This window comes from Pyrgilauda ruficollis, unplaced genomic scaffold (genome assembly GCF_017590135.1).
Source record: "Pyrgilauda ruficollis isolate IOZ18807 unplaced genomic scaffold, ASM1759013v1 scaffold67, whole genome shotgun sequence".
Classification (NCBI taxonomy): domain Eukaryota; kingdom Metazoa; phylum Chordata; class Aves; order Passeriformes; family Passeridae; genus Pyrgilauda; species Pyrgilauda ruficollis.
In genome coordinates, this window is record NW_024528488.1 from 3,315,257 (window position 1) to 3,340,512 (window position 25,256).

General features: G+C 48.2%; 1 protein-coding gene across 1 annotated transcript in view; it reads left to right on the top strand.

The window, feature by feature from the left end:
- The window catches only part of GABRA3 (gamma-aminobutyric acid type A receptor subunit alpha3), a 55,238-nt gene extending 31,522 nt beyond the window's left edge, over positions 1-23,716 (top strand). The window contains exons 4-9 of the mRNA XM_041484667.1: positions 601-821; positions 8,749-8,831; positions 12,823-12,966; positions 14,397-14,549; positions 16,535-16,746; positions 23,387-23,716. Coding sequence (XP_041340601.1) covers positions 601-821; positions 8,749-8,831; positions 12,823-12,966; positions 14,397-14,549; positions 16,535-16,746; positions 23,387-23,716 — 1,143 coding nt within the window. The remainder of the gene's footprint in view (positions 1-600; positions 822-8,748; positions 8,832-12,822; positions 12,967-14,396; positions 14,550-16,534; positions 16,747-23,386) is intronic.
- Positions 23,717-25,256: the final 1,540 nt, after the last annotated feature.

Here is a 25,256-nt window from a genome sequence, read left to right on the forward strand (position 1 = left end):
AAAAGAAAGAAGTAGAAAAGGGAAATAAAACAAGAAAAGGAAGACAAAAGAAAGTCACAGGATCTTATAACGCAAGTCTGTGAAGTCTTCGATTCAATGATTTTCTAAAGGTGGCCTGGGGAACAAAATAACATTAAGACAGTGTCATGCAAGTTAATTTCTTTTTTTTCTTTTTTTTTCTTTTTTTTCTTTTTTTTTTTTTAACAAGCAGAGATATAATTACCAGCACCCTGGCCAGATTCCATCTCCAGGATCTTTATTTTTGCCTTCTAAAATACCTGTGTAGCTGCACATAATGGCTTTTCTCCCCTGAAACTGCTGCATAGAGGTGGTGGTGCAGCAGGGCTACCCCAGCTCTGGCCACTGTAGGCTGTGCTGCAGCTTCTCTGCAGTGCTCAGAAACACTGACATGCACATTTTGACATCATAGATAAGTCATTACCCAAAATGTGCTGAATCCCATCTACTCTGCACTGCTGTTAACCCCTTCTGCTTGTTGCACCTCACTTCGTGTCACCCAAGGTGTGCCAAAACCTAGTTTGCTGCCACCTCTTGAGCCGAGTAAAACACAACTTATTTTTCTCTCCTCTCTCCCCAAAGGAATACACCATTGATGTCTTTTTCCGGCAGTCCTGGAGAGATGAAAGACTGAAGTTTGATGGTCCTATGAAAATCCTTCCCCTGAACAACCTGCTGGCCAGTAAGATCTGGACTCCTGACACTTTCTTCCACAACGGGAAGAAATCTGTTGCCCACAACATGACCACCCCCAACAAGCTGCTGCGCCTGGTGGACAACGGCACCCTCCTGTACACCATGAGGTGAGTCTGGCTCTCCTTCCAGGGAATCCCAGGTCCTTCTGCACATGCAGGGACCTCAGGGTGCCTCACAGCAGGGTTTCTGCAGGCTTGCACTAACTCTTGTTAGTAGACTTGAGTCCTAGCCTGCTGCTTTCCGTGCTCTCCTTGTTTCCTACCTATGGATGGTCACTGATCCTCAGCTTGGACATTTTTACAGGTAAATTTTCCTTCATCATTCACATTGATTTTTTTTTTTTGCTTTTATGCGCCAAGGTAGATGTATTGGGATCTACAGTTTGTGAGGTTGATATGCCACCTGGCTTAATTTCCTTCCTGACCTGTGGTGGGATATGAATCAGGTATGCAATGTTGGTATGGGAACATTAGGCTGGGAGAATTTGTTATTCTCCAGCAGCTTGAGAAGAGATCTAAATTTGTTCAGCATGTTAGAGCAGAACCATTTCACACATCTAATGAGACCAAGCTTTCTTGTGACAACAATGGGGTTGTTTTTTCCCACTTCGTGGAATAAAAAAAATCCAAATCTATGTGGTCGATGCACATCATTAGGGAAAAAACCCAATAAACAGCTAATTAAAAACTGTGATTTGGAGAAGCCAGGGTTGCAGGAGTCATAGGTTGTAAATGAAACAACAAGCTGCTGATAAATGCACAGGAAAGGTATTGAGTTGGTTTTGGCAAGGTGTAAATCTTTGTTTTAAAAAATTATTTTCTCTGTTTCCATCTCCAAGCCAATCCTAACTAATAACAGGCTTCATTGTGGATTCTGTGTACTGAGATGCTGCACTTTCACCTCTGTTTTTGAGGACCAGGCAGAATTTCATCTCTTCATAGTTAAACTGGCTGTGAATCTACACGGTGTCAGCAAGTTTTACAGCCTACATTGATAAACAATGCCTTGCTTTTGTGCAGCAGTTCTCAAATATGAGCTAATCCTGCCAGTGCCCTGGGGGTTTAGGTCTCCACACATCAGTGATCTCACATTAAGGCAGATGGGGTAAATGAAGGGAAAAGCCCAACTTGACTTAAGGGCTCTGTTCTGCTCCCAGCTCTCTGACCTGCAAGTAGACAACTCACACTCCCCGCACTTTGTATCATTGTCTGACTGTAAAGTATTACAGGAGCTGCTGGCATAAGGCAGGAAAAAAAAAAAAAGACTCAATTTCAGAGCTTTTAAATCATTTCACTACTTCTTTATTCAGCAAACAGCCATTAGCTTCAGCAAGTTTTGTGTGACTAAAAAAGTACTGGATTTATTTTTCTATTCAGGGCTGGGCAGGTGCCAGGATGGCAGCAGCATCATGAGACTCTTGGGAATGAGCTTCTAGAAGAAAAGAGAGTCTTGGGATTTTTTAAAATAAACTCAAACCATCCTTCAGTTTACCTTCAGTCTGCTGAAGAATTGGGGAATGAAGGCTCTCCTCTTACAGGTGCTCCTGTCCCCCTTAAATACCTCCCTAAGGCTTTGTCAGAGGGGAGGAGCCCACTCAGAGGCTGAGGGTTGGATATGAGACCTTTTGTCATGTCTTTTATTGCACAGAGCCAGGAGCTCTTGTGCACAGAGATCTTTTCTTTACCCAGTGTGTGAAGCCCAGGGGAGGCTCTGGGCAGCACCTCCCGGAGCTGGTCATGTGGTTAGAGCTGCCCAGATGACCACAGTGTGCAGGACTCCTTGGGATTGCAGTTAAACACATCCAGGATGGGATGTCTGTCCTGGAGCATCTGATGATTCCCTTTCTTCCTCTTGGTGCTGCTCAGGACCAGCAGGGTCTCTTGTGAGTGGGGTGTCAGAAAGAAAGATGCAAGGGCACAGACTGCAGGGCCAGAACCAAGCCTCAGGCTCAGCCACCAAAATCTGTCTGGCTTTGCCACTCCAAGCACTCCCACCTCAATTCCCCTGTCAAACAATGATGGTGGTATCACCCTCCCTTGTTAACTGCTTTGAAACCTCTTCCAGGGAAGGGCTGGAGGCAGTCTCTTGTTTTCTGTCCAAGTGATGCCTTTGCTGTCCTCCCCCACACCCAGGGACGTGCACGTGTGTCCTTAAAGGAAGGAGCAGGACCTTGAAGCCAAACTCACACAGCTGGCATCCAGCAAAGTGCAAATACCAAAGGGGTGCCCTGCTCACTGGGGAGAGATTTTTAGCTTCCACCAGATTTCCAGTGCCTGGCAGCACTGCCCAGGTGATCTTTTGCAGGCTCAGTCCAGATTGATACCTGGCCATGCAGTTTGACTCCTGAGAATGTCCTGCTCCTTTCCCTTGTACCAAGCAATATCCTTGAGGGATCAGCTCTGCTGATGTGCAATTAGAGGCACGTCTCTTGCTATTTATCCTGCTGGGAAAGCAAACTTCTCTTAGTCAAGGCTTACAGTTATAGATGAACTTGCTCTGGTGGAACAGCAAGTCTGACACATGCATCCAGCAAAATTACACCTGTGTGACAATATTTATAGCTCCTGGAGAGAGCCTCTTTATCACTGACCAGAGCTCCCAGGAGCTGCACAGCAGCTGTAGCCGAGCATCCAGAGATTTCCTTCAGTCATGGCGCATTCTCCTCGTGGATCAGTGCAATGTCACAGTGCACAGCCCTGACCACTGACAGGCCTTGGCACCTGGGCCACAAAACAACCTTTGTGACCACTGCACCGAGCTGCATTTCTCTGCTCCCCAGGATTACTGATCCCTCTGCATCCTCCCTGTTCCTCCAGCTGCCTCAGGGAGCATGGGGAGTGCAGTTTTATTATGTAGCCCTGCCTCTGCAGTCTCTTCTTGCAGAGCTCCTGCACGGTCCAAGTGGTTCACATAAGCCCAGCTATGGTCTCTAAACTCTGGTGTCAGACCTGAGTGCAACAACCTGGGAATTGTGCATGGATTTACTTTAGGAAGAGGCAAAAGTAGCCAGCCATCTCTGGGTGCACTCTCTGGCTCAGATTGTGTGGGGCACACAGATAATGCTCTGGTTCTCCCCAGCCTCGAAGCACAGAAAACCAGTGAAAGTTTAATGCTGTGCTGATGGGATTCAGCTTTGTGAATCAAGGCTTTAAAAAGCTCTTCTGCTCTTAACAGGGCCTGTCAGAATGGCGTGTTGAGGCTTTGTGGTTATTGTCAGAGTGGCTCCCAGACAATATGTGCTCAAGTTATGCACTTGGAGGATGTTTTCTTTACCTGTCAGGCTGGCACATTCACTGCATGCCCAAAGGCTCTGCCTCAAGAGCTTGTGCTGCTGAAGACAACGTGCAGTCCTTGGAAGGAGGCTCTGTGATCCTTCAGGTGAGGCAGAGGCAGAGCAGAAGGGAAAGCTGAGCCCAGGACACGTGCAGACCTACAGGGGCTGTGGAATCCCAGAGCAGATCCTCTGCCTGGTGTTCCACACTCAGGGCTTTGGGCTTCCCAGACTGCCTTTTGAAATCACAGTGGTTTGCAGTGTCTCTCCCTCAGCCAAGGCTTTTTGGGGTGCCTTTACTGGCTGGGGGTTTTTTAGCCCCCAGGCAGGTTGTGATGGCTCCAGGCTTTGCAGCACCCACCCCACGATGGAGGTGCAGCCTCTGCAGGAGCAGCAGCTGGGACAGCCCAGCCCCAGCTCTGTATGGGCTGGCAGCTCTTTGTCTGTTCCCACACCAGGGCTGATCCCAGAAAACATCACAGACCGATCCAAGCTGAGCAGAGCTTGGCTGGCTGATAAAACACAAGCAGGCAACAAGATGAGATTTGTTCCAACTTTTCCCTGCCAGAGCAGATCCAAAGACAAAAATGATCTGTTTTCCAGGCTTGGCTTTGTGCAGACAGGCTGTTTTTAAGGAAACTGTCCCAGGAGGGAGAAATCTTCAGAGAACACCTTATCTCACTGCATTTCTGCCATCATGGGCTGAAATCTCCAGGGGCTGGGGGAGGATAGAAAGTGAAATCAGTGCTTCCAGATCCAGCACGAGGATCCTAGGAGCAATTTGGCTTTCAAGCTGAAACCCCTCAATTAAACCTAACCTAGATTCTCCCACAGCCTAAACCATAAACACTGCTCGGCCTGACTGTGGTTATTAATGAACCTCCTGGAGAAGAAATCAGGACAAAACTCCAGCAGTATCCCTGGCATAAACAAAGCCAGCCCTGCCGTGCAGGGTGCTGTCATGTTTTTGTAGCACTCACACACCGAGGGATTATTACATTTGCGTCCCAGAAATTGGGCTGAGATCCTGGCTCATCCTGCAGCTGCACGCAGGTAACGACAGGGGCTCTAATGACACATCAAAGGCTTTGCTAAGCTCCTGGTAACCATGAGAACGCAGCTGAAGAGGTTTGTTATCCCCTCAGCCCTGGCAGAGGTATGTTTAGCCTGATTCACGCTTCTTGCCATTGTGTTGGCACAGTTCAAAGGACGTCCTGTGACTTTAAAAGAGGAAAAAAACACAGCTTCTGTCCTGGATGTTCCACTTTCGATGCCATTGTGCCAGCAAAGTGGAGAGAAAACATGAGGAGTTTGGGGTTTGGCTTCAAGACAGTTCTGCAGAAGTTGCTGCAGGTGCCTGGGACTGATGAGCCAAAGGCTACAACTGCTGGCTGATATGATTTCTGGCAGCTTGGCTATTTTTTAGGTGCTGATGTGATGGCTGATGTGATTTCTGGCAGCTTGACTATTTTTTAGGTGCTCTTTAGGCTTTCTAAAGACTTTTCAGGGCTGCTGGATGTGAATAGCCCATCAGAGCAATGAAGCAAAACGCAGTGGCTCTCTGGCCATCAGCTCCCTTGCACAGGATAAGGGGCAGAGATGAGAATTTCTGCAACAAACCCTTTAATCCAAATGCTGCAGAGGCTGTGGTAATTGTCTGGGAAGGGAGAGACATTCCTTATGGTTTGACATTTCATGTGTTACCTGTGAACCTGCTGACCTGTGGCTGGCTGAAGCTGCTGAACCACACTCATCTCGCTGGAATGATGCAACTTTTCATTTTTTTATTTGATTTCAGGAAACTTAAAAACTCCTTCAGTTGTAGGTGGAGAAGTGGCAGATTAGGTTGCTTTTCCAGTGGTTTGCTGATGGATTTCTTGTTTTATTGCTTGCTGGCTCAGCTAATAAAACAGGCTTTAGATTTAAAATGCAACGGCTGCATTCCCACACATCGAGGGAGTCATCCAGCATCCATATAAAATTGTCTCCTTCCCTTGACAGCACTTGCTCTTGTTGGCCATGGCCTGGAGAGGGCAGGAGAGTTTGGCCAAGGCAGTCTCTGCTGCTGTCCTGCTCCCCTCTGAGGCTCTTCCTGGCTGCTCTGGATGGCACAAACCCACCGACCCACAGTCTGCAGTCCTTGGGGTCATTGAGCCTTATTCAGAGTGCCTGATGATCACAGCCAACACTTGCAGACAGTGCAGTGGAAGGAAAACACTCCCCTGGGTTTTTTGGGATGGGTTCAGGATGCATCAGAAGGAGGGCACTGGTCAGAGATGAGGTCCTTTGGAAAAGCCAACTTTGGGAACTCCCAGCTAAAAGCCTTTTGAAATAATAAAGCAATGAGTGAAGCAGATGAAAAAACAGGGAGGTAAAAAGGAAAATTCTGGTGTGGGCTGCTGAGGGGGACTGGGGAAATATCTCAACATTTCCCTGAGTGACAGTGACAAAATGAGAAGCAAAAAGTCCATTGCAGTTAGAAAAAGACTCAGAAAGAATTGAAGACTAAGATCTGTGAGAATATGCTTGACAAGCTTGCCAGCCAAGAGCTCCCCAAGTGGATTTTGAGCTGGCTGAAGAGAACATCACAAAAGAAACAGAACAGGAAGAGCAAGGCAGTCAAGTCCACACCAAGCTGCCAGGTTTTTGTACCTGCTTCTTGAAATCCATATTGGAAAAGAGAGGCATCAGAGCAAATGAGCAATTTGTTCATGGTGGCCTTTGAGTGCCCTGGAGAAAATAATTACAACACTGTGCTTGTAGGCTTGTGAAAATCCCTGCCAGTCTTCAGTGAGCCTTGACTGAAGTCTAAAGGTCAGGTCTTCTTCCCTTTCATGTAAAACAGGTGCATTCAGTGCACTGTGAAGGAGAGATCACCAAGTCAGACAGAGTGATTTGTCTCCAGAAGTTGCTTTGGGCACACAGTGGTTCTTGGCTTGGCTGAGAAAGCCAGGCTGGAGTGAGCTGTGAAGCAAGCAGGACAGCCAGCATCCCCTGCATCCCCTCTTTGGCAGGTTCTCACAGGACACAGGGTTTCCGTGGGCAGGGGTTCAGACAGGACTGGCACACCCACTGCAGGCCAGGCCCTTGTCTCTGGGGCACTGAATTGCCAGATATTCCCAAAGACTGGGACAGCTGGGGGTTAATGCCCTGCTCTGAGTGCTGCAGGGCCTCCAGAGAGTTTGGGCCACCCAGCTCTGCCCCACCAAAGTTATGGCAACTCTCCTCCTCTGCTTCTTGATTTAACTCCTCTGCTCTCTCTTGTGGGTTGCCAGCTTTCCTGAACCCCTTGGGAGCTGCAGGTGAGGCTGGATGTGGCTCTGAAATCCCAGGGCTCCTTTCCTCACCTGGCAGAGCAGAACTCCGAGGTGCTGGGGAGGTTCCAGTGCAGCAGCTGGGCAGGGTTTGCTGCCTTGTCCCTGTGTGTGGGAGTCCCTCTCACAGCAGCAGCAGCCACTGTCACTGCAGCTGTGCCACCCCTGCCACCTCACAGCCATTCTGCTTTGTTTCCTCCACAGGGGTTTCTGCAGCAATTTGTGAAGTGTTTGGTTTTGTCCACTGAATTTTATTATGTCAAATTTTTAAAAAAAAAGTCCTTTTTTTTTTTTAATAGAAGCATTTAAGATTTGTCTGCCTAAAATAAATAACCTTTATTTTTATGTCCTTTTTTTAAAAAAAAAAAAGTTATTATGTGCTTTTAGCAAACAAAACCCAAAGCCTTTATTTTTTCAGGGTTTATTTAGCATTTGACTAAGCCTCGGTATTTTCTGTGAAGAATAACTTAGCTGAACATTTTTCTAGCCAAAGGAAAATATCTCAAGAGAAGCATCTCGACCTGAGTTTTTCACAAGCCACCTTCAGTCTGTGCAGTTGCCCTTTGCATGCACATGTTGCTCCCGCCATGGTTTGTTTGCTGTTTTGCTGAGCCATCAGAAGCAAGTCCTATTTTTTTTTTTTTCCCTACAAATGGTTCCTTGAGAGAAGATTGTTTTAGACATCTCCTGGGAAGCTGTCTCTCCTGGCTCCCTCTCCCTGGCTGCACTCTTTGCAGTACTCCAGGAAGGAACACGAGCTCCCTTTTTTAGAGCCCTTTATCATGGATCCTTTTATGCCTGGCCCCATATTCTGCAGCACTCTGCTTTTGTGGCTGTGCCTCCCTCACAAAGCTGCTTCCTGACGAGGTATCCTCCCGGGATTTGGGGGATTTGGAAAGCACAGGTTGTCCTGCACGCCCCCAGACAGCCCCAGGATGTTCCAGTTCTTCACCTGCCTGCAGCATCCTCCGCAGTGGAGGGAGGAGCCAGGGGAGGTGGGATGAGGTGTCCCACAGGACAGGGGGTGTTGTGCCCTGGTGGCTTCATGGATCTGGACTTTGAACCATGTGTCAGCCCTCAGCTCCTTCCAGAGCACCAGGGCTGTTCCCTGGGAGCCCCTGGAGCTCTTCCCCTCTGCCTGCCAGTGTGGTCCATGAGGTGTCCCCCAGCCCCAGGAGCTCTGCTCACAGACAAGAGCACACAGCACTCCTGGGCTCTGGCAGATTTCCCCACTGCTCTGAGTGGCTGAAGATGAACTCGGTCAATAGGGTTGAGTTTACACCATGGAAAAGCTGCCAGATGTGTGTCCTTCTGTCCTCTCCACAGCTGGGCGCCTTCTGCGCCGAGGCTGGTGAGCACCTGGAGGCCTTTGCCGGTGCTGCTGGCTGCAGGAGGCTGTGGCAGAAGGGCCAGCCTGTCCCTGAGCAGCCCCTGTGCTTTGTCCTGCAGGCTGACCATCCACGCCGAGTGCCCCATGCACCTGGAGGACTTCCCGATGGACGTGCACGCCTGCCCCCTGAAATTTGGGAGCTGTAAGTACCCCCAGCAGCCTCTGCAAGGAGGGGCTACAGGGCTGAAGAGCAGTCCTTTGTGTGGCTGGTGTCACACAGGATTTTAGTAATAGTAACATTCATTTTTGCTGATGACAATGTGACAAATTTTTTTTTTCTGGTGCCTTATACATGCAATTCATCATTGAGCAAGTCTGTGCTCTGTTCAGGCTTACAGGATGGGTTAGATACCCATGGTTTTGCTGTAAAATCATTTAGAAAGTAGCCAGGTGGGAATTAGTCTCTTCTCCCAGGTAACAAGTGACAGGATGAGAGGAAATGACTTCAAGTTGTGCCAAGGTATGTTTAGATTGGATATTTCAAAAAATTCTTTGCTGTAAGGGTGGTCAAGCATTGGAGCAGGCAGCTCAGGGAGGTGGTGGTCATCATCCTTCAAAATGTGTATTTTGGGCACCTGGGGACATAGGCTTAGCAGGGCTGGGTTAATGGTTGGACTTGTTAATCTGAGAGGTCTTTTCTAACATTAATGATTCTATGATTTTAAATCTGAGTTGTGCTTTTCCTTCATCACCAGGGGATGCTGGGAAGACAGATTTGGGACAGCAGTGGTGTCCCATCCTGCCAGCCTGAGCACCTGGTTCCTCTGGCTCCACGCTCCAGTGGAGCTCACAAACCCCCTGCCCCTCTTCACTCTGCCAGGCAGGCTGCTCTCAAGCAAAAGGCTTGGAAGCTCTGGGAATCTGAGCCCCAGCAGCCAAGGGTCCTGGTTTAGGGAGGATTTTGCAGGCTGCTGGTGAGTTGAAAGCTGCTCCCAGACTTGCAGCTGCTCAGCTGCTTGGGCTCCCTATATCCCTTATCTCTCCCATATGCAAGTTCAATTTAATTGGGTTTTGTTCCTAAAGTGAGTGGGAGCCAAACCCCAAGATGCTGGCTCACCATGATGTGAAAATAAGCATCCTAGTCTGGCTCTGCCTGGACTCTCTGCCAGGTCCAACGAACTGAGCACCACTTTTAGTCTGTATTTGTGTTAGATGACAGAATTTCCCACCTCCAGCTAAAGAATGAGCCCACACCAGTAACCCCCAGAGAAACCCCAACCTTCCCAAAGTGACACTTCCTTCCTGTGGCCATTTGATAACTAACTGAGGACAAAGTTGAAAAGTTTGATTGGCAGGAGAGGAAATCATATTTATCATGTGCATCTGCTCTTCTGCCTCATGACAAACTGTACCCATGAAAGTGGATTATTCAGAACTACTGAAATAAAGCTATTTCTTAGGCAGCACCTAATTAAATGTAGAACTCATTGCCACAAGACATCACCAAGGCCTTAGAGAAGGATGAATTATTAATGTTAATTGACCTTGTGAGGAGGGATATCAAATCTCATACCTCAGGCCTAAACTCTGGGATTATTACAAGACTTGCAGGAAGGCAGATTACTGCACATCTAATTGCTTATAATGTTTCTTGGTGAGGAAAAGAGATTAATGTGTGTATTTCTGCTGGAACACCCTTTGGGCTTATTTTTTTGACTGATTTGACCTCTGAATGATGAGAGCTTAGAGACAAGGAGCTCAGAAAGCTGCCCCTGGTTAACATTAATGTGACTTTTTCTAAAGCACTCGCAGAGCATCAGAGCTCACCTCTCCTGTGCTGGAGTGGGATTAAACCAGTGTTTTCACTAAAAAGCCATTGACAGCTGGAAGCTGCTCATTTTCAAGAAGCCTAAAGTGGGTCAGATTTGCAATTAGAAGGACAATGCCAGAGCCAGACCCATGGTGCCCAAAGGATGCTGAGTTTGCCTCACAGACCATTTTCTGCTGATCCCCACAAGTGACTCAGCAGTGGCCTTCTGTCCCTGGGCCACCACAACAACCCCCTGAGGGGGCAAGGCAGGGAATTTGCAGGAGAATTAAGGGCACCAGGCATTCCAGAGAGCTTCAGCTGCCCACCTGCATCACCCCTCGGGCCAAGTGCAGTGAGGGGCTGGCTCTGCCTATCCCCTGCTCCCTAATAAAGATAAATAAATAAAATATTTATAAAAAAATAAATATTTATAAAAGATAAATGTGCACTGCAGAGAGCTGTTCCAAAGCCATCACAGGACACTTGTACAGCAGCTATCTGAGGCTAGGGGAGCAGGAGATGCTGCTGAATCTACCAGCTCCTCTAAATGTCCACGAGCTGTCCCTGTTTGGATTGGATTTTGCATTGCAAACGAGGCATTGAGCTGAACCAAAGCAGCTGCCTGGCATTAAACGTGTTCCAAGCATCCATGCCATGCCTGTGTGACATCAGATACCCTTCTGTCCCAGACAAGCAGATAGACAGACAACTGAATTATCAGGAATAATGGCAGTGAAACTGTGCGCAAGTTCCTTTGTAGGCTGGGGGTGGCAGTGGCTGGACTGGGGCTGTAGAGCAGGAGGTGTTGCCCCTCAGGTGGAGGAGCAGTGGCAGAGCTGCACAAAGCTCTGAAGGAGGATGGAGAGCTCCAGAAGCATGTGGAGGGCTGGAAGGAGGAGTTGGAAAAGCAGAGTGTTGCACATGGGGTGAGAGGTGCCAGCCTGCACCAGAAGAGCTTAGGCAGTGCTCTGGCCTGCTGAGAAACCTTGGCTGATCACCAAAACCTCTCCCAAGGCTTTGCACAGCCCCTGCTTAACGTGGAGCTGGTTTGCCAAAACCCACAGTGCAGCAATAACTGTGGTTGCTTTAGAAAGATCACAGAGATGTGGTTTTCTCAGGACACAGTCTTCCACAGAGCAGGAGCTGAGACGTTTCTCCAGTAGATCTGACACATTGCTTGACCTGACCCCAGGCAAAGAATTCCTTCAGGTCTTCACCAGAAGAAGGTGGTGGGTAAAAATGAACTGAAGGCTTGGTTTAGTGAACTTTGTTCTTGCTTAAAAAGCTGGTGCAAACTTGGTATGGACAGGAATTTTGGGCGTTATGGGGAGAAATAGCTCCTAGCAGTCTGGAGAGACTCCATTTTTGGATAACCATAGGACTGGAAAAGCCAAAAGCCGTCTTGAGAGAGGGGCTGGCTGTGAGGACAGAGCAGGGGCTCAGTCACAAACACAGGGAAAATGTTGCAGACAGGTAGAGATATTATAGAAGAAAGGCCTTAAAAATATGGTTTAGGCCCTGCTACTCTAGCTAAGCTAGCAGTAGCTTCTCAGTTCCCATAAGGAAAAATCAGAAGAATGAAGGCAGTTAACACAACAACCTGTTTTAATAAGAAAAGTAAGTTTGCACCTGCATAACCAATAAATCTGTCCCGCGAGAATCAGTGAAGAAAATATGTAAACAATCCCAGAATAGAGAGATTTGATGGAAAGGTAAAATGCCAGTTATTAACCAATGAACTGAGTGGCAAGAAAACTACTAGCCAATTAGAGTTGAATACAAGGTCTGTAAAGACTATATAAAAATGAGTTATGTGAATAAAGAAGGGGCTTTTCCTGCATGAAGAAACTGAGTCCTGGCTGCTTATTAATGCAACAGGAAAAAGCATTTGGGTGTGAGAGGACACCACCTCCAAATCTGAGAGTCTTGGAGAGGGTTGCCTTTGAGTAAGGGTAAAAACTTTTAATTTTTTAACCTAAAATTTAGCCCCATTTGCACTCAGCCTTTGCTGCCAGCTGCTGCCAGCAGGACTTTCCCTGTCCCTGGCATGGCAGGGCTGTGCTGTCCCGCTGCCCCAGCATCCTGCTGGCCTGGATGTTGTCCCTGTTGGAGGCAGCCCTTGCAGAGTCAGCAATCACAGGGACAGCCTGTCTCTCAGTGACAGAGCTCTGCCCCTCTGCAGCTCCCTTCCAAAAAGCCCAGCTCGCTCCTGCTCATTTGATTTAACAGTTGTTGATCTGCCTTGGTCTCTGGCCATGCTTGGCTGTGCTCAGCCATGTGGCTCTGAGAGATGCACAGCAAAGATTAATTTGGCTACAGGCTACTTTTGGTATATTTTAGGTCAGGCAGAAGCACAGACCTCCTTCTTCTCCCTCCTCTGCAGATGCCTACACAAAGACAGAGGTGATCTACACCTGGACCCTGGGGAAGGATAAATCTGTGGAAGTAGCCAAGGGTGGATCTCGCCTGAACCAGTATGACCTGCTGGGCCACGTGGTTGGGACAGAGATGGTTCGATCCAGCACAGGTATTTGTGGGACCACCATGGGCTGAGCTCCTCCTGGCACGAGATGGGCTTGGAATGCCACGATTTGGGATAATTATAGAGGCAGTCCAGGAGCACTGCACTTCCTAAGCCAGGAGGATACGGCTGGTGACATCTTCAGCAGTCACCAAGAGGCATAAAGAGGTTGTTTTTCAGTGGTTTCCACTGAAAGAGTCTTATTGCCCACAGTCTTTAGGAGAACTGATCTCAAGCATCTAAAAACGATCTGCTGTGTGGAAAATTTGCCCCACGTTGTCCAGCTGGTTTGTGGTGCTGAGGGCTCATTTGTCTTGGATTCCTTTCTAGCCCCTCAGGAAAGCACTCCAGGCAGGGGAGGTGAAGGCAACATAATGTTCAGTGTAGTTTTCACTGCATCTGCTTGAATAAATATTATCATAACAAATAGAGGATTATCCCAAACAAATGTTTCCTCTGATTAATGACCAATATTAATCATCTTTCTCTCCCATCTGCTGCTCCTCCCTTCCCCTCTGAATCCAGGTACTGATAGCTTGTGTTACCTCATGTGTGTCTCTCATAATTCTTCTTTTTTTCCTTTTATTTTTTCGCTCTGTATGCACCAGTAGTTCTCTCATTTGAGGATATTTCCTCTCTGGTGCACTTGATTTTAATAGTGTCTGTCTGTAACAACTCATTTCACCTCCCTTGGGGAAATGTGGGGAGCCCAGGGAACTAAATGTCATAATATCTGGCCCATCTCTCTACTTAAGTTGTAGTAAAATGTACAGATGAATAACCTGGAGTGGTGAGAAAGCTGCTAAAGGCTCCTGTGTGCAATGATTTAGCAGAGCTGTGCTCACAACATAAAGGCACAGTAATCCAAGAAAATACCAAAAGCTTTGGGGGGAGGGATAGGATGTTGAGGAAAATAGGGACAGCTTTCTCTTCAGTTCACAGGTGGCACCTTTAACAACAGAACTTGCCTGGATTTTTGAGATGGTTTCAGTGAGGGAAGGTGGGATATTTTCAGGATCATCAGAGAAAATAAAATCCCATGTCCTGCAATCCTATTGAAGCACTGTTAGGGTGTCTCCAGGCTTAAGGAATCTTACCCACAGTGTGGCTCCCTGGGATGGGAGCAGGGTCAGGAGAGACCCCAGGGGCCCCTTGTGCCTGGGGCAAAACAGTGAAAGATTTTTATTGCCCACTTGTTGACACTGTCTTGCCTTTGTCCCACACCCATTTTGTAGCTAATTAAAGACTCAGAGAAGTGTTTTGAAAGCATCGATGTGATGTGAGAGACCCCTGGCATGTGTGTGCCTGCTGCACCCCTGCACCCCTCCTTCCCTCCAAAATCCCACTGAAAACCTGGGAGTTTGTTCCGGGTGGATCTCAGGAGTGGCCAGCTGGCCCTGGGCTGGCCCAGCATCCCTCCCTGGCTGTCTCTGCAGGGGAATACGTCGTCATGACCACGCACTTCCACCTCAAGAGGAAGATTGGGTACTTTGTGATCCAGACCTACCTGCCCTGCATCATGACTGTCATCCTGTCCCAGGTCTCCTTCTGGCTCAACAGGGAGTCCGTCCCTGCCCGCACGGTTTTTGGTGAGTCTGGGAGCACAGGGCTTCCTCTCAGCATGGGGAGAAAGGGAAATAGGAAGGGAAATATGCTGAACATCAGGGCTGCTCTGTGCCAGGCCCTGACCAGCATTTCTAAGCTGCTGGCCATTCCCCAGGACAGCTTTCAGTGTCTTCCCAGAGAGCCTGCTCCCCCCAGATCACTGCAAAAATACTCCTGGCCATGTCCCTGCTACAAGCCCAGCCATAAATATTAACAGTAATCAAGGTATTGATCATCTAATTATATGCATTTGGCTGTGTCTGCTTATCTGTGTTGGCTCTGGAGCAGAGCAGAGGATAGGGACACGGGGAGGCATTCAAAGCCCTACCTTTGAAATTGCTAATGTGCCCCTGGTCACAGCTCCACATAACAAGTTCCTGGGCTGAGGCAGCATAACTGCATGGTGAATATAGTGTTATTATTTCCTTCAGCTGCTTTCAGATCCTCTCACCCAAGCAAAGTGCCAGGCTGGCACTGCACATATATTAATAGCTTTTACAAGCATTTAATAACAGAATTGCTTTGTGATTTCCTGTCAAGACCTTTAGTTCAGGATCTACACAGGCACGCTCCCAGAGCAGGTGTGATGCTGCAGGATTGTATATCCTGGAAGTAACACTGCCCAGCAGATTACATTTAACAGAGAGGATATTGGACAAAAGTCCCCAAGCAGAGAGGGGATATGTGGTATCATATGTGATTCCCTCCTGTGCTGTCCTGAGAACTGCAGTGAAATAAGTTTCCTCAAGCAGCAGCTCAGACAGAGCAGGCAAGAGCTGACTGAAAAATTAAAACCTACCTGTGTGACAAATGTCTTTGCTCCCAAATTGCCTTGCTTTCCTATTAAGAAAATAATGAGAACTCAAATTGTTTATTCCTTTTTTTTTCCTGCCCCTCAGAAAGTATTGTCAACAATATTGAATTGAAACTCTCAAATTACCAGGAGTATGGCTTAAGGGAACTGAAAATTAGTCAATATTTTTATAATGGTTTTAATGCATTTTTAATTGAAAAGCACATTATTGGGGAAAATGGATGGTAATGGTTGCTTGCTTTAATGAAAAAAGCTTTAAAAGACATTTTGCAACAGATCATTTGTTTAAGATAAATAATTGTGACATTTATTCTGGTAGCTTGGGCTGCTGACAGCAGGACCCAGGATCCCAGGTGTCCATCCATGCAGGTGACAAGACAGTATTTCTAAAACCCTGAGAGCTGTGTTGGATGAGTGGCCAGTTTCTGATCCTCCCTGAGCTTCACAACCATCTAGCTGCTCTTTTCACTGTTGTTTTATTATTTTTATTTTGTAGCAAAAGCAAATAGAGGCTTCTCTATGACATATTCTACATGAGCTGGGTGTAGCATCATGCACCTCACCCTGCCAGCAGCTGAGGAATGCAGTGCAGGTGCTTCCCTGTGAGCCAGGACTCTTATGGAGAGCAGAGGTCTAGTCACTGCAGTTTGGGGAAGGTTATGAAGGTTGTCTTCATGTTAATGAAGATGTTTGCCATTGATTGTACTCAAAACTGAACAAGAATAATCCCTGAGCAACATGAGGTTGGCTCTGATTTGAGCAGGGGTTGGACAAACTGTTGCCCAGAGCAGCTGTGGCTGCCCCATCCCTGGAAGTGCTCAGGGCCGGGCTGGAGGGGACTTTGAGCAACCTGGGATAGTGAAAAGTGTCCCTGCTTGTGGCAGGGGTGGAACCAAGTGGTCTCTAAGGTCCTTTCCAGCCCAGGCCATCCTGTGATTTTATGGTTCTGTGAACCTGACCTCCTGTTCAGTTATTCTCTGAGTTGCACTAAGGACTAGCTCTGGGTAAGCCTCCCTTAACTGCAGCGGGAATGTGGCTCAGGAGGTGGCTCCTACTTTCCCATGAAGGGCGTGGCAGCAGTTTTGAGAGAAACAGGTACAAGTGCACGATCTCAGCCCTGTGATCTCACCCCTGTGCCCTGCTGTGCCCCCGCAGGTGTCACCACGGTGCTCACCATGACCACACTAAGCATCAGCGCCAGAAACTCCTTACCCAAAGTGGCGTACGCGACGGCCATGGACTGGTTCATAGCCGTCTGTTATGCCTTTGTGTTTTCTGCGCTGATCGAGTTCGCCACCGTCAACTACTTCACCAAGCGCAGCTGGGCCTGGGATGGCAAGAAGGTGCTGGAGGCCCAGGAGATGAAGGTCAGCCAAGGCTGGGGGAGGGGGTGGGGAAGAAACGCTGCCCGAGGGAGCTGTGCCAGGCACAGCAGTGGGTAACGTGCAGCCCCGCAGCACTCCGGGGGCTGGATGATACTCACTGCCTGCCCAGCCCAGGTCCTGACTGCAGCGGTTCTTGAGGGCTGGGAGGAATGGCCTGGGGCTGGAGGAATGGCCTGGGGCTGGAGGAATGGCCTGGGGCTGGTCAGTGTGCTTAGCTGGAGGGGAACACGCAGGCATGGCTGCTGGCTCTTCCCTCTGTCTCTGTATGGCTTTTTGCCAGGGGGAACATCCCTGCTTTGGGTTTGCTCTGCTGGTGGTTCTGTGTCTCCTTCCTTTTTTTTCCAACCCAAACCCAAACCCCAATCCAACCCAATCCCAAACCAATGAACCAACCCAACCCAGCCCTCCAACCCCATTCCTTGTTGCTAGCATGCCAAAAAACCCAAACATGCTGCAGGACACCCACTGAGCCCTGTCCCCTGGCCAGCTCTGACACTGGTGCCATTGCCCACAGCTGCCAGCAGCTGCTGCTCTGTGAGCTGGGCACAGGGGGTGGGTGGGAAGCCAGCAATCCCAAATGCCAACTGGCAGCAGATTAATGCCTGGCATCACCCACATCTTCCCCCCTCACTCGGGATCAGCCTCTCTGGCAGCTTCATCCTGACAGGCTCTGCTACCCCTGCTTGTGCCCCCCTCCCTCTGAACTGATTTAATCTTGGCTGCGCAGAGAAATCGCTTACTGTAGCATGCTGCTCCTTGTTTATATTTATTGAATCAATTTGAAAATCAGCTTTGTCCTTGTTCTTGGTTCTGGAGCCTTTATATTTTTCTCCTTTGCATTTTAATGTGTTGTTGGAAATTGTTGTGGGGCTGTATGTTAAACACCTGACAGAATTGCAGCAACTTTCGGGAAGACAGCAGCCAGTCATCTCTCTGGTGTGGAGGTCAAAGAAGGAGAACAGAGCCATCACAGGGTGTTGGATGCCTCTCTCTTGTCTTTCTTGGACTCTGTCTATCTGTTTGCTTTTGCAGCTGTGGTCTGAGCAACAGAATCATGGTAGAAAGCATCCAGAGGGGGTCAGGTGATGGCCTTCCACTTCCACCACGAGCAGTGATGCTAACCTGGCCTCTAGAGATGAGAGAAGCCTTTCCTGAGTCATGGGCATGAGTGAAGAGTCAGGACAGGTCCTCAAAGCCATGGTGTCCTTTTCAGGGATGGGCATATCAGCACAAAGTCAGGATTCACACAGCCTTGGGCAGTTATGTGTACTGGGTGGAAAAAGCAGTAAAGGCTCAAAAGCTGCAGTTTATCTTAGAAGCAGCGTGTTCCTCAATTTATTCACTGACCCAGCACCACAAGACTAACAGTGCTGAAACAATAGGGTAAGAGCACTCAGAATGTTCCTGCACATGATAATCAAACAGGAAAACAAAGCAGCACCAGGAGTGTTTCAGAGGGGGAGCTCTCCATGGCTTTACTGCAACTGGTATCAACCGGGAGAATCAGGAAGGGCTCCAAATATGAGGATGCTTTTTCAAGCTATCTCTGATCTATACTAAAGAAGCAAACTTAGTCCCAGTCTCTGCAGCTCAAGAGAGCTCCCTGAAGAGTGATGGGCTTTCAGGGAGCTTAGGAATATGATGTGCCAACATGTTTACTTTTCATCTTTATTCCAATGAGTATTTCCAAGCAGTGAATTTGCTACGCAATGGAGGTGCCTCATTGGCTCAGTTTCAGCCTTTAATTAGCTCTTCTTGAAACAATTGACATGACAGGTGGTTGAAACCACAAAAGGAAGAAGTAGAAGAGTAACTACTGGCATTTTAAAGTGTTTGTATTAAGGGTAAAACTGCCAGTGAGAAGCCCAGGCTGAGCCCTGGTCTCTGGAGATCCCTCTCCCCAGCAAAAAGCAATGTTCTTTATTGATGTGATGGCAAGGATCCTCACTCCAGGTTTGATGGCATAAGCAAGGAAAAAAATTACTGTAGGCAGCAGCAATGCTTCCCATGCCACTTGGACAAAATCACTTTGCTGCTGGTTCTGACAGACGCCCCCAGTGTGTTTATTCATTTTTTTCTCCCCCTCAGCCAAACCATTGGTTTAGATGGGAAAACCTAGGGTTTTTTCAGGTAGAATCTAAAATGCTGGGCTGATCTTGGTGAATGGCTGGTCTCTGCATCATAAAATCATGATGATGTTCTGGCTGTAGCCACAGCTGGTTCTAGCTGGGAGCTACTCTGCACATTCTCTGCAGTTCTCCAATGAAAAACAGCAGATATCACCATAGATGTCACAAAATTTCCCTTTAGCTTGCACTCCGATAAGGTTTTACTTATGTTTTTTGGACCTAAAGATTTTTTCCAAGCCTTTCCAGCCTGCCATCAGTAATTGCTAATTGTAGCTGAAAAGTTTATTTTCTTTTTGTATGGTAGAGTGGCTGCAACCAGCCTAGAAGTGCAGATCAAATTGAAGAGAGATATTTGGGTCCAAAGAGGAAAACTTGTTAGGAAAGGAAAGGTGACTTTTAAAAACAAAACATCATCAGGAGGAAGGTGTGAGATGGCAGAGAGGTGCGAGATGAGTGAGAAGCCAAAGAGATTGGAAGATGGGTGGGTTCAGTAGCCAGCAAAGCTCCCGACCTCCATCATCCTCAAAATACCTTGTAAAAAGCATCCACTTCAGGACAGAAGGGCTGTGTCTGGACAGAGAGATCATCCACCATCCCAGCCACAAGAATGACCACCTCAAGGTAATTTTTTGAGTGGCTGTGACAGTGAGGATCCAAAGAGAGAAGAAGGAAGGGTGACTTTGCTGCTGGGAAACTGCAAGGATGACATTATAAGTGAGTTTACCACAAAAAGTGTTGTCTGTTTCTCAGGATGGAAGATGCTTTGGATTCTTGGAAGACACTTAAACCTTCTTCTGCCTGCAGTGTCATGTCTGTGCATCAAAGCTGATCTAGCTCTGTATCTGTGCCTGAATGGCATTTACCCTGAAATTCGGAGTGTCAAGAAACAACAAAACCAGCACAAGTATCTGCACCCAGATACATAAAAGCAGAACATGCTTTGGATAGACCAATAATCCTGGATCTTTATTTCGGTTATCAGATAATAGTTCTTCAGTGCATGGTGAGGTTGGGTCCTGACTTTTAATGTACTTTTTACTAAGAAAAACATGCATGAGGTGCCTTTTCTACTGGCTGGAGAAACCTGGATTTTTGTGCAACCCACTCAATTCTCCACCTTGCCCTTTGATCCAGCTCCCTTGGGAATCATTTTTCTTTTTCCTTTGTTTCTTTTCATTTGTGGTCTCTTTGTTCCAATCCTAGAGGAACTAGAACCAACCTTGACAGGCCACCATTTTCAAGCAGGTTGAAGTCTTCAGGGCTCAGGATGGTTCAGACCCTTCTCCTTTTTGTCTGCCTCACTATGGTCAATGGTTTTGCTGGGCTATTCCCTGCTGGTCATGCTCTGCAGCCCATGTGTCCTTTGTTCTTTGTACTTGCAATCTCCATGATTTCCATGAGGATCCCAGAGGTCTTTTCCAACCTAATGGATTCTGTGATAACACTGCCAGTGATTTATGTCCTCAGCACCTTCAGCACAGTGCATGAATCATTCTTCAGCAGCATTTCACCCTCTTTTCTCTCATCACTGTGTGGTGTGTTGGGCTGATCATTTAATCCATCCAACCTCTTTGTCAGTGATCCAGGGAGCCTAAGATCACTGGGACCAGTCCCATATAATCTGAATTATGAAGTCTCTGGCAGGCTGCAGGAGGAATTTCAGTTTGGTGTGGGGAAGGAGTGATACCTTTGCTGCAACAGCAACTGCAGCTGCTGGGCTTTGAGTTATGGGATACAGGTATGTCAGAGACTGGAGCTGCTTGGGGGTCACTAAAGTGACTTTTCTCTAGAATGACAAGTCATTCTGGAGAAATGGATTTCCCGAGTTCTGCAGATACTGGTGACTCAGAGTTGCCTGTCAGAGGCATAGCGCTTCCAATCCAAATTTTCTCCTGCCAAGGAGCAGGAACAGAGAACTGAATCTCAAGCAAATCATAGACAGAAGCAGTAGTTCCCATAATTTAGGTGTTCTGTTGTTAGTTCCTCATCAGAGAGACTCGAATACAAGAATTTTTAGCAAAAAATACTATTATTTTCCAGTGTGTCTGTTGTTGAACAACTTGTCAGACTGCACTATCTAGGGAACAGATTTATCTCTACACCACATTCTACAGCTTTTCCCTCAGGAGACCAGCACAAGGACATCTTTGTGCAGCAATTCAGTCTCCCTGGGCCCCAATGGCGCCATAAGTGCAGGAATTGCTTTGCAGAATAGGTGTTTTAAATAGGACAAGTTTTCAAAGCAAATGTGGGGCTTCCTCCTGTTTATCCACTCTCTCCTTCTGTTTCAGGAGGATGTGGAATTCCTCACAGATAAAGGTGCAGGGTGAAGGCTGGGAGCTACTTTGCAGCTGACAGCAACAAGTACATTTTGCTTTGTTTGAGTGTGAAGACCTTGCTTGAAGAACTTGTTTATAAAGCCCAGCAATCAGGCTGAACCATTTCTCTGACATCTCAGGGGCAGAACAAATGGAGAGCACGTGCATGCCTCCAGTGGGTTGGCAGTGTGGGTGTTCTGGGTGCTCCCAGCTCTGCCAGGGTGAGGACACCATGGGCAGCTGGGAAAAGGCCCTGGCTGAAGGTTCCCAAGCCTCTGCTCTGCCTGAATATCCTGATCTGAGGTCCAGGGGAGCCCAAATTAATGCTTGGGGTCTCTGGATCACACTATTGGGAGCAGCAGCTCGCTGTCACCACCCACAGCACCAGATTTGCCTGACTTTGTTCCATTTCAGCTGTTTTCATATGGATCCACTTTCCAAACTCTGGGGCAGGAAGGCTGTCCAGGTTGGAAATGTCATGTCAATGGTATTCATCTTATTCCTCTAATGAATAACATGGCTGATTAATACTAAGGTAATCACAGTGCACTGCCAATCACTGTGAACAACATTCTGTTTTTCATTACTGATTTTTAATTATTTTATTGCCTCCTGTAGCTATGTTAATAAGTAATCATACTTAAGCATATTTAAGTGTTCTAATAGGCAAAGCATCTTTAGCCCTTTACTTGCTTTCTTGTCAGTTCTTTAGCAGGAAAAGTTCATCTGCTGTGCAGAGGGACTGTGTTAACATGGCTCTAATGACTGCAGAATCAGACTCAGTTAATTGTTAAAGACCATAAAATACTGTGAATATAGTCCAAACAGTGGTTTAGTCTGGTCTGGAGCCTGAAGACGTCTAGACCTCCTCCTAAAAAGTTAATTTCTGTAATTGCTGTGGTGTTATTGGAAAGGGGTTTAAAGATTGCACAGAAGTCTGCTTTTAGTGTCCCTCTGAAAATCCCTGTGGAAAATTCATTTCCTAAGGTAACCAGGAATATCCATGGTGACTGTAGACACATTTAAAATGGAAGTGCAGCACTAAAAGCCAAATCCCTCTCTCCTCCTGAAGTGCTTCCCTCACAGGAACATGCATGACCATGCCCAGCAGCCCTGGGAAATGCCTGGATGAGCCTCACCTTGTGTTTCAGCAGCTTTTGTACAGAAAAAAGTCATCCAAAGGCACACCTGGTTCTGAGTTTAGAGACCAGGGTCCCACCATGAGGCACTGCTGTGTCTGGTGCTGGCTCTTGGTGTAGCAGAGGGCACCCATGGGGTACCTGAGTGCAGATTTCATTCAGTGGCTTTCTCCTTGTAGCCTTGGGTTGCTTTATACAACACAGTGCAGCTGGTCTCAGGTCCCTGGCAGCGGCAGGAAGATCCCCAGAGAGGGGGAAACTCCTGTCATGATCCCCTAGGTCCATCTTCCTGTCCACCCATCCTCATGAACACTGAAGTGTCTGTCCCCAGCATTCAGCCTCATCCTTCAGTGCATCACATCTGACACACAGGGGCCTCTCGTGCCATCCTCTCTGCAATTTGTCCTCACTGCAGCACACGTGCTGTCCCCCAGAGCCCCTTACCTCCCGTGATTTTCAGCCTCCCTTGGGTAGGAAGGCAGGAGGAAAGGTTTTCCTCTGCCCTGTAGTGCTGTGCTGAGCATCCCAGAAATCCTGGTTGGTGCAAATGCCTTCCATCTGTTCTGTATCTGACCTGGGTGGATCACGAGGTGCTCTAAAGGGTTCCAGAAAAAATTTGAACATCATTATGTTAAATTGCAAGGCGTTCCTGTGAGGAACTCAGGGCATTGAAATATTGTGCAAAAATACTGCAATGCTGTTGCCCGTACTCTTAACATGGCTTTTAGCCACCAAAAAATAAAATCAAGCTGTAATCCTGTGTGCTGTGTCCTCCTCTCACCTGACCCAGGAAGCAGCCAGCCAAGCAGAAAATCCAGTTCTTCCCCAAGGATGACCGCACGGGGTGTCATTCCTTTTTGCATTCTCCTTTCACAAGGTACATTCCTCCCTTCCTGGCCTCCTGCTCCTCACACCTTTCTCCACCTTCTCACCCGGACGAGCAGGTAAACTCAGAGGACAGAACGTTCTCCGTGCCGTTCTCTGCCACTTCATCTCTGTTTGTTTGTTATTTTTTTTCCCCTCCCACCTCCCCTAGAAAAAAGAGCCGGTGGCGCTGGCCAAGAAAACCAACAACACCTACAACATCGTTGGCACCACCTACGCCCTGAACATCTCCAAGGAGCCCGGCCTGCCCACCATCTCCAAGAGTGCTGCTGCCACCGCCACTGCCACCAGCGTGCCCCCCAAGATGCCCCGCCTGGAGGAGAAGCTCCCCGAGAGCAAGAAGACCTACAACAGCGTCAGCAAGGTAGACAAGATGTCCCGCATCGTCTTCCCAGTCCTCTTTGCCATTTTCAACTTGGTCTACTGGGCCACCTATGTGAACCGGGAGTCAGCTATCAAGGGAATGATCCCCAAACAATAAAACAGGTCACACAAACCTTCCATCTGTGAGCATCATCCCAGCAGGAATTCTCCAGGGCTTTCTTCTTTTCTTGTTTTGTTTAATTGTTATTGTTCATTTGATATTAAGATTATGATTATTATTTCACTCTTTTATAATGTAAACAAAACTGTGATTTTAATTTAATCCCATATATACTTTGGTTTTGTTTACTTTGATGATGAAAGCTAAAAAAAAATAATAAGGGATCGTAACAAGTTGTGCCTCTAACATCTTAAGTCTGCTGTCACCCATCTGACCAAGTCCCCCTGTGCTGCCATCTCTCCTCTGCCACCTTCTGTGGTCCCCATGGTCTTCATGCCTCTGCCATTTCATGCTGTCTCCAGGGGCTGCTGCTGTGGGGCTCCTCCTCCTCTGAAATGTGCTGCCCTGGCATGGGGGATGCTCCTGGACACCTGGCTGCAGGGTGTGTCAGTCACTCAGCCAGGCTCCTCTTCAGTGCCTGGCACTTCATGCTGGGTCCTGCGCCTGGGCTGTGAATTCAGGTGAGCTGGTCACCTGTGGGGACAGGGGAGCAGCCTGGCATGGGCCAGCTTGTGGCCCAGTTGGGGCAATCCTACCACTGCTGTGGTCCCCAGAGCCATTGCAGGGCTGGCAGCGTCTTGTAGGTATTGCACGTCTTCTTCCTCTCTGTCTTCACCAAACCCAGCTGGTTTTGTCTCTCCAGACCAGAAAGGTCCTGTCTGGCTGGCATCCTGCAATCCTGGGACAGTTCATGTTAGCAGGAAGTGTGGTTCCCACCAGAGAGTTCATTTTCCTCAGCATCAGTCAGGAAGTCCGGGCAGAAGCTTTACAAAGCCTTGGAGGAGATGGCAGCTGTGGGGCTGCATGCGCCCAGCATCAGGACTGGAAACCACAGAGCCCCTGCTCAGGTGGATGGTCTGTCACTTTCTCTTTTGGCCCCATCCACTTATCCTTCTTAGCAGATCCTCTTTGTCCAGCCCCTTCTTCCAGCTTCCCCTTCACCTTCCTCTGGCTGCTCAGCAGCCCTCATTGGTGTCTCAGTGCTCACACCTGGGCAGGGAAGCTCCCTCCTCCTGTGTCTGATGGGGGGAAGCAGAGCCTGGGGCAGCCCAGCTCATGTAAATCCCTGCTCCAGTGCAGGATGTTCCCTGTGGGACCTGCCACAGGGATGAGCCAGGGGATGGGTGATCCCCAAGACTCTCCCTGCCCCTGGTGAGCTGGGGCATCCTCAGCACCGAGGGAAAGCAGCAGAAGGAGCTCTCTGGAAGAGCAGGGTGACACTGCTGTCCCATAGAGCCACGTGAGCCAGGTGCCATCCCACAAAGCAGCTGAGGTAAGGCCCAGTCTAACACTGCACACTCCTGCAAGGAAAGCCCTCCAGTGCCTTGGAGAGAGGCTTTTTCTCCCTTCCTGACCACCACAGTGGACCCAAACTGTTGTTTGTCCCTTTCCCAGCGCAGAGTGGTGACATCCAAGCCATCTGTCCCTGGATCCATGGGCACACTGTCCTCCTGCAAGGAGGGACATCCTGTGCCTG